The sequence below is a fragment of the Lolium rigidum genome, chromosome 3 (assembly GCF_022539505.1).
Source record: "Lolium rigidum isolate FL_2022 chromosome 3, APGP_CSIRO_Lrig_0.1, whole genome shotgun sequence".
Classification (NCBI taxonomy): Eukaryota; Viridiplantae; Streptophyta; class Magnoliopsida; order Poales; family Poaceae; genus Lolium; species Lolium rigidum.
The window spans coordinates 301856510-301864458 of NC_061510.1; the positions used below are offsets into that span (position 1 = coordinate 301856510).

Below are 7949 nucleotides of genomic sequence, written 5' to 3' on the forward strand. Positions count from 1 at the left end.
TTGGTGATTTCTTCTTAAGACTTCACCAAAATTCCATGTAACCAATTTCCTGCTTTGATTCAGATTTAGTAGAGAGATGTAAAGTGCTACTCTCATGGAGATCATGCATTAGCTTTTTACCCGTACAAGTGGAAGTTCTCTTTTAAAGGTGAAAACGGATGTTCTTTTTAGGGGAACTAGTAATGCCACATATTGAATAATTCACAGAAAAATATGCATTAAATTTAATGTAAATGTATCATCCAGATTTCAACCCAATATTAAAGGATAAAAATAATTTGCGAGCCAAATAATCATGTATTTGCAAAATAGTTTGTACTCTAGTTTGAAACAATTTTGATCCAAGTTTTGATTATGTATGTTTTTCTCCAAGACTAACATGCTAATATCGTTTGATTTATATCATTGCTAATGCTACTGTGCAGATTACAAAGCTTAAGGAGCAATATGGTACGAAGAAAAGAAAGATTAAACACAACCTCACAATCGCTTATAACTCTATTCGTCTTATATGCTACATTTATTTAGTGTTTTTTTTTGGTTCCTGACAAGCCAAAAACACAATAATGTTCAACAGTGGAACATAGCAACCTTAAACAAAATCTTGATGCCCGATAATCTGGCCTTCAATGTTTGATAGGCAGCCCATTCTCCCTTCAAGTGCCATGGAAGCCCATAAAGAGCATGATGTTAGGCTTGTTAGCCTTGGTGCACGAATTTGGATGATGTTAGGCTTGTTAGCCTTGGTGCACGAATTTGGATAATATTTCAGACTGTACTTCAAAAAATTCAGCAACCTACCGGGAATGGTGTTTTGGCACATGGGAGCATATGCTCCCTTTATTTTGAAATGCATGTTACATACATTTTGAAATTTCAAAAAATTGAAACGAAAAATTCGAACGTACATCTTCACGTGCTACACGCTCACAAAGTTGTTTCATAAAAATCCGACTTGTCGTGTGACGTGTGTAAAAAAGACAAAATTCAATGCTGAAAATAAGGTTTTTCAGGAGATAAATTTTCTCTTGTTTACACAGACCACAAAACATATTGGTTCCTCGCGAAATTTGACGAACGTACGTATATTATGGAGATGTACATGTAGAATTTTTTGTCAAAATTTTTCGACATTCCGAAATATAATTTTTTGATAGAGGGAGCATATGCACCCGGGAGCCGAATTGAATTTTCGCAACCTAATGAACTTATTTATACGCAATTTAATAGCGTGCTAAAGTTGCTACATTGTTGCCTTTGTGCCTGCCCGGGCAAAAGATATCAATTAAAAATCGACAAGACACCAAACCTAGCATAAGTAATTTGGCAGTAGGAAAAGCAGTGCTGACGAGAGCGATAACCCACTTTCTCAGCTCTCCAGCTTCCACACGACACGACTACCCGACCACTACAAATACACACACCGGATTAAACCACGCAGCAAGAATTCGAGAAACCGACGGCGGCACGAGTACGACAATGGCAGAGGAGCCTCCGCCGCGGACTAAGCCGAAGCCGCCGATGTCGCGCATCATGCGCCTAACCCTCAGGGTCGTGGACTACGTATCCGACGCGACCCGCCGCGCCGACGGCACCGTGAACCGCCGCGCGCTCTCCCTGCTGGACCCTCGCGTCCCGGCCTTCTCCTCCCCGTGCCGCGGCGTCGCCTCCCGCGACGTCGTCATCGACCCTGCCATCCGACTCCGCGCCCGCCTCTTCCACCCTGCCGCCAGACCAGCCGGCAGCGCCGCGCCTCTCCCCGTGATCGTCTTCTTCCACGGCGGCGGGTTCGCGTTCCTCTCCAACGCGTCCCTGGCCTACGACGCCGTGTGCCGCCGCATCGCGCGCTACGCCTCGGCTGCGGTGCTCTCCGTCGACTACCGCCGCGCCCCGGAGCACCGCTTCCCGGCGCCCTACGACGACGGCATCGCCGCCCTCCGCTTCCTCGACGACCCCAAGAACCACCCCGCCGACGTGCCGCTCGACGCCTCCCGCTGCTTCCTCGCCGGGGACAGCGCGGGCGGCAACATCTCGCACCACGTCGCCAGGCGCTACGCGGCCGACGTCGCATCGTTCAAGAACGTCCGGCTCGAGGGCCTCATCGCCGTCCAGCCCTTCTTCGGCGGCGAGGAGCGGACGCCCTCCGAGCTCCGCCTCCACGGCGCGCCGATCGTGTCCGTGCCCCGCACCGACTGGATGTGGCGCGCGTTCCTCCCGCACGGCGCCGACCGTTCCCACGAGGCCGCGTGCTGCGCCACCCCTGAGGCAGCCGCTGGCATAGACTCCCCGGCGTTCCCGCCGGTGCTGCTCGTCATCGGCGGCTACGACCCGCTGCAGGACTGGCAGCGGCGCTACTGCGAGATGCTGATGGGAAGCGGCAAGGACGTGACGGTGCTGGAGTACCCGGACGGCATCCACGCCTTCTTCCTCTTTCCCATGTTCGACGACGCGCGGGACCTCATGACTCGCATCGCCGAGTTCGTCGGCGGCGGCCAGTGACGACGACGCCTACTGTTGTGGTTGGAAAACTTGAGTGACGTACTCACGTGTCTGTTGCGCGGTTTCGTACGTGTTACTCCATTTTGGTTTTGGCGTGGTTGATTTAGTATGAAACGTGTTTGGTGATTGTTAGTTGTACTTCTGGTGAGTTCGGCATGAATCGAGAATTGACGTTGGAGTAAAACCTAGATTAGGTACCGTGATGTGACTCTCTGTGCTATGTGGTGAATGGTGTTGATGAGGACGGCAGCAGGCGCCGGGTGTAATCGTGGAAAAAAGTCCACATAACCCCCATAAGTATAGGGTTAGGGACACTAACCCCCCCTAACTATTAAGTGGGGCAAATTACCCCCCTAACTATACCAAACCGGACACTAAACCACTATACCAAACCGGACACTAAACCCCCCTGGCTGCTAATTCTGGTTTACAAAGCCGTTTTGGGCCACGCTGGATTGTTTTGGGCCACGGTGGACAGAGGTGGAGTCGCACCACAGCTTGTCCCTGGTCGAGCCGCACCACAAATTGCACCTGGCAATAACTGATCGCAATCCCGGGACGTGAGGAAAAACCTGGTGACGACGTGAGATCGGCACGGCGTCCTGACGAGGACGATCGCCACCCAGACGGCGATCAAAAGTGGTGACGACGATCTCCACCTAGACGGCGACCTCCGTGACGTCCGGAAAGGAGCAGCGGCGGAACGGCGGTTGCTCCCGACGACGCCGCCGACACCGACGAGGTGAGATCGCCACCGCGATGCGCCATCGGCGCTCTTCATTGTCCAACGTCCTGAACCTTCTTCTGTCCCGGTCCCGTACAGGTACGTCTTCATCTCGGAGACAGCGGAGGAGGAGGACCAGAACGACGGCGGAGGACTTGTCGACGAGCAGGTTAGATCTACTGAACACGGCGATGCTTCTGAAACCATCAGTGCTATTTGGTTTACCCCTCTGAAAATCTGCACATGCTGGAAACAAACAGAGGTTATAGTACATTACAGAGCCAAAAACAAATAGAAGAAAGTGAACATTGAGAAATTTATCTGTACACTTCAGATTATTATTGTTATTCTGTATAATTTTAGTTCCCTAATCCGTTAAAATATTTAGTAGATAAGCCCAGAGGGATCATTATGCTGCTGGAGCCTGGACAGTCTACTGAAATGGCTTCCCAAAGGTTATTTTTGTGCTCATCATAACAGGAACGATACACAGTTAAACGTGTGCATCCATAAAAGTTAAATAAGCATTTCATTTACACAGGAAAAAAGCAAACACAAGTGTAATGTACCTCTTGTTCTGGAGAAGAGGTTAGAATCGAAAGCACACTCCTTGAGAAGGCTTTAGGACGCCCGAAGCAAAATGTCTGCCAGTAGATACCGACAACCTACACCAGAAATGTATTATTACACTACACCAACACCAAATCATCAGATAACACACGGTTTTAAACCGTCACAAATGCAAGTGTACTCGTACGCGCGGTCAGGAGTATGTACAAGCACTACAGCAGCACAGCGTGGCTAGTAGCAAGTCAAATCACAGGAGGCGGGGAGGAGAGCTGAGAGGGATGCTCACACCAGTAGTCGATGATGTTAACAATAATAATTTGAGATATCTTCTGCCAAGCACTACACCATCTTCATCTAATAAAACAATCTGAAAAAATAGTGAATACGGGTATAACACCTTCGTACAATCATCACAGCAATTCATCAGATAGAATGTAGCAGACCTCTCTGTAAAGCTGTCATAAAACAGGAACCTCAAATTAGCATGTCCATTAAGTATTGAGTGGTAGTTGGTAACCTGCTTTTTGTATTTGGCGTTAAAAAAGGCTGGCTTTTTTTAGATAATTTCAGTTCAGTTCAGTATCATGTGCAATTTAGTTTTACTTGACAAAATTGTGGCCTTTTATACGGGATGGACCATCTTTCTGTTCGATTCCATGTTCGGGGTAAATTGGAGTATGATGGGAAGGAGTGGAACTATATTGGTGGAAGGATTGGACATTCAACAGTGGAAGTTTTAGACCTGTCAATTCAAGTCCTGAAGTTGCATTTGCTTGAATTTTTGGTAATATCTGATGAGGATTTGGAGGATACCACTCTGAGTTGGAGACTCATTGACGATGAAAGAAATTCGAGATGCATGTGCAGGCTTGATGACGACAGTAATGTGAAGAATATGGTTAAGCATGTGACAAGAGTTGCAGATGGGTTTGTTGAGATATTTGCAGTAAGTCCAGAAAGACACAGAGTTGCTAGTTCTGATGAGGAGGAAGAAGCAATGGTAATAGAGGAGAAAGAAGAGCAGCAATGTCAGCATGAGCGAGAAGTTGTGACAGAGCATCAAGGTCGGGATGTGGAACAAGTTCTGACACAGCAGCAACTTGAGATAATTCAGATTAAGATGGAGCATGAACACCAAGTTGAGTATGAGCAACAAGAAGGGAGACAAATTGAGCATCTAGATGAGCAATTGCTGCAGACATTTGTTCCAAATATAGCAAGGAAAATGCCAGTTGTGAGGGCACCATTGCAGGTGCAGGACAAAGGCAAAGAAATTGAAATTGACAGTGCAGATGGAGGAGATGATGCCGAGGACGGATCGGATAGTGAGTATGATGATGTGCTCGAAGCAGATAGTGGAGACAGTAGTGCTGATGATGATGAGGCACTAGTTTACAGGAAGTATGCACAAGAATTGAAACAGAGTGTGAGAAGGCAAATGCTTGGAGAGGATAGGGCTAAAGTGAAAGAAGATTTTATAATTCCAGAGAATATTAAAGAAGCACAAGAAGAGGGTAGTGACTGCTTTGACTCTGATGACAATCTTTCATTTGATGAGGACAGTGATGGAGAAGTGAAAACAAGTAGGACAAAACACAGAGTATATGATCAGTATGCTGAAGTAAAAGAGTTTGAGGTTGGGCAATGCTTCGCTGACAGTAGAGAGTTCAAGCAAGCACTTGTCAATTATGGATTAAAAGAGCACCATCATTTGAGATTTAGTAAGGACGAGAGGACTAGAGTTCTTGCCAAATGCAGTTGGGTGAGTTGTCCATGGTCCATATACGGCTCACTTGTACCCAGTAGGTCACAGTGGTTCAGAGTCAGTAGGTACCACAATGTGCACAAATGTGTACAAAGGAGGAACAATAAGCTTGTTACTAGCACAGTAATTGCAGAGAAGTATTTCAGAGAAATTAAGGATAATCCTGGATGGAGGATTAAGAACATGCAGGAAGCAGTGCTAGAAGATTTGCTTGCTGATGTTAGTGCATCAAAGTGCAAAAGAGCTAAAAGAATTGTTATGGAGAGACTTGTTGAACACACAAGTGGTGAATATGCTAGAGTGTACGACTACCACATGGAATTGGTGAGAAGCAACCCTGGAAGCACAGTTGCTGTCACCTTGAACCCTGATGTCACTGACAAACCTGTTTTTGAAAGAATATATGTTTGTTTGGAAGGTTGCAAAAGGGGTTTCCTTGCTGGCTGTAGAAGAGTAGTAGGCCTTGATGGGTGTTTTCTGAAAGGTCCAGTAAGTGGACAGATCATATGTGCTATTGGAAGAGATCCTAACAACCAAATGTATCCAATTGCATGGGCTACGCATTGAAGGGGAAAACTACGACAGCTTGGTACTGGTTTTTATCACTACTTCAGAAAGACATACAAATGAATAACCAAGGCGGTGGATGGGTTGTCATATCTGATCAGCAAAAGGGCCTTATCAAGGCAGTGAACGAGATTATCCCAAGTGCGGAACATAGAATGTGTGCCGTGCACATCTACGCAAATTGGAGAAAGGAGCACCGAGATAAGGTTTTCCGTAAATTGTTTTGGGCTTGTGCTAAATCAAGTGACAAGATTCAGTTCAACTACAACAGGGCTAAGCTAGCAGAGAAAACAGAAGCTGGTGCAAAAGATATGATGAAGACTGCTCCTGAACATTGGTGTCGAGCCAATTTTAGGATTGGTTCCTTCTGCGATTCTGTTGACAACAATATGTGTGAGTCCTTCAATAATTCAATCATGAGAGCTAGATTTTATCCTGTTATCACCTCCATGGAGATCATGAGGAGAAAGGTCATGGTTCGAATTGCAGAAAATAAGCACAAGTCGCAAGGATGGGTTGGTACAATCTGTCCCAACATATTCAAGAAACTCAAGCTTAATATCAAAAGATCCAATGTTTGCCAGGTTTTATACAATGGGGATGAAGGATTTGAGGTTCAAGAAGGGACTTGGAGAAGGTTTACCGTCAACTTGGAGAAAAGAACTTGCAGCTGCAGATATTGGGATCTATCTGGATTGCCTTGTCCTCATGCTATCAGTGCTATTTACTGTCTGGGAAAAGAGTTAGATGAGTACATTGCCCCATGTTACAAGATTGACGTGTATGACCAGGTGTATAGCCATGTGCTGCAACCTGTAGAGGGAAAAGAGAAATGGCCATTAGCTCCAAATCCTAGGCCTTTTCCACCACAGAAAAAGAAAATGCCAGGACGGCCACAGACAGAGAGGAGAAGAGAAGAGCAAGAGAAACCAAAGGGTGACAAATTATCTAGGAAAGGTTGCATAATTAAATGCTCAGCATGTGGAGGTTTAAATCATAACAAAAGAAAGTGCACAAGCAACCCAGATGTTGTTAGGGAGCATGCACAGCAGAAAAAGAAAGCGAAGTGTGATAGGAGAAAACAAGCAAGAGCTGCAGCAAAGGTGTCTAAAAATTATAACTCTATTTCCTACTGTCTAAATACTTTTATCCATCCATGTATGAACTCTGCTATGTATAAATTATTTCATGTAGGATGATTCATCTAGTTCCCAACAGCAACCTCAAGACAAAGAAAGGCATGTATTGTACTATGAGAAGCCTGTAAGAAAAAGAAGTAAAGGTACTGCACCTGCCGAGCAACATGGTCCTGCGCCAAAGACCTATACCGCCCAACCTCATGGTCCTGCGCCAAACTCCTCTTCGCCGAACAACATGGTCCTATCAATAGGCCATTCATTCCTCCAAAGAAGAAGCAACAACCACCATCTACTCAACCATCAAGTGAAGCATCAGCAAGTCAGTCATCTAGTCAACCAAAAGTAGCAGCAAGACGAGACAATTCCCATGAGTGATGTTGTGACAGAAGCAGTGCCAAAGGAAGGGAGATTAAAATGGTACTTAATGGGGAACAACAAAGGATAAGAGAATTTTGGGCCATTTTTGTTTTTATCCGGCATAGGATGGTTATCTCAAATATTTTCACAGATTTCTGTTTTACTTTGTTCGTTTGTTCACAAACAGTAGCATGGTTCAAGTACATTGTGTGTCCCAGATTTTTGTTCACAAACAGTACCATGGTTGAACTACATTTGGTGTCCCAGATAATTTTGTGTGCCAGAAAAAACCTGCAGGTACAAACACAGATATATGACATGCAGTACA

The 7949-nt window shown here is 45.7% G+C and overlaps 1 protein-coding gene across 1 annotated transcript; it reads left to right on the plus strand.

Annotated features, from left to right (window-relative positions):
- Positions 1 to 1479: 1479 nt before the first annotated feature.
- Positions 1480 to 2499, plus strand: LOC124696762 (probable carboxylesterase 18). Its single transcript, XM_047229439.1, has one exon. It carries the CDS (start codon positions 1480 to 1482, stop codon positions 2497 to 2499), a length of 1020 nt encoding a protein of 339 aa, XP_047085395.1.
- The last annotated feature ends 5450 nt before the right edge of the window (positions 2500 to 7949 follow it).

Excerpts from the sequence above, each read along its gene's own strand:
- LOC124696762 (XM_047229439.1), top strand. The coding sequence starts at position 1,480 with ATGGCAGAGGAGCCTCCGCCGCGGACTAAGCCGAAGCCGCCGATGTCG.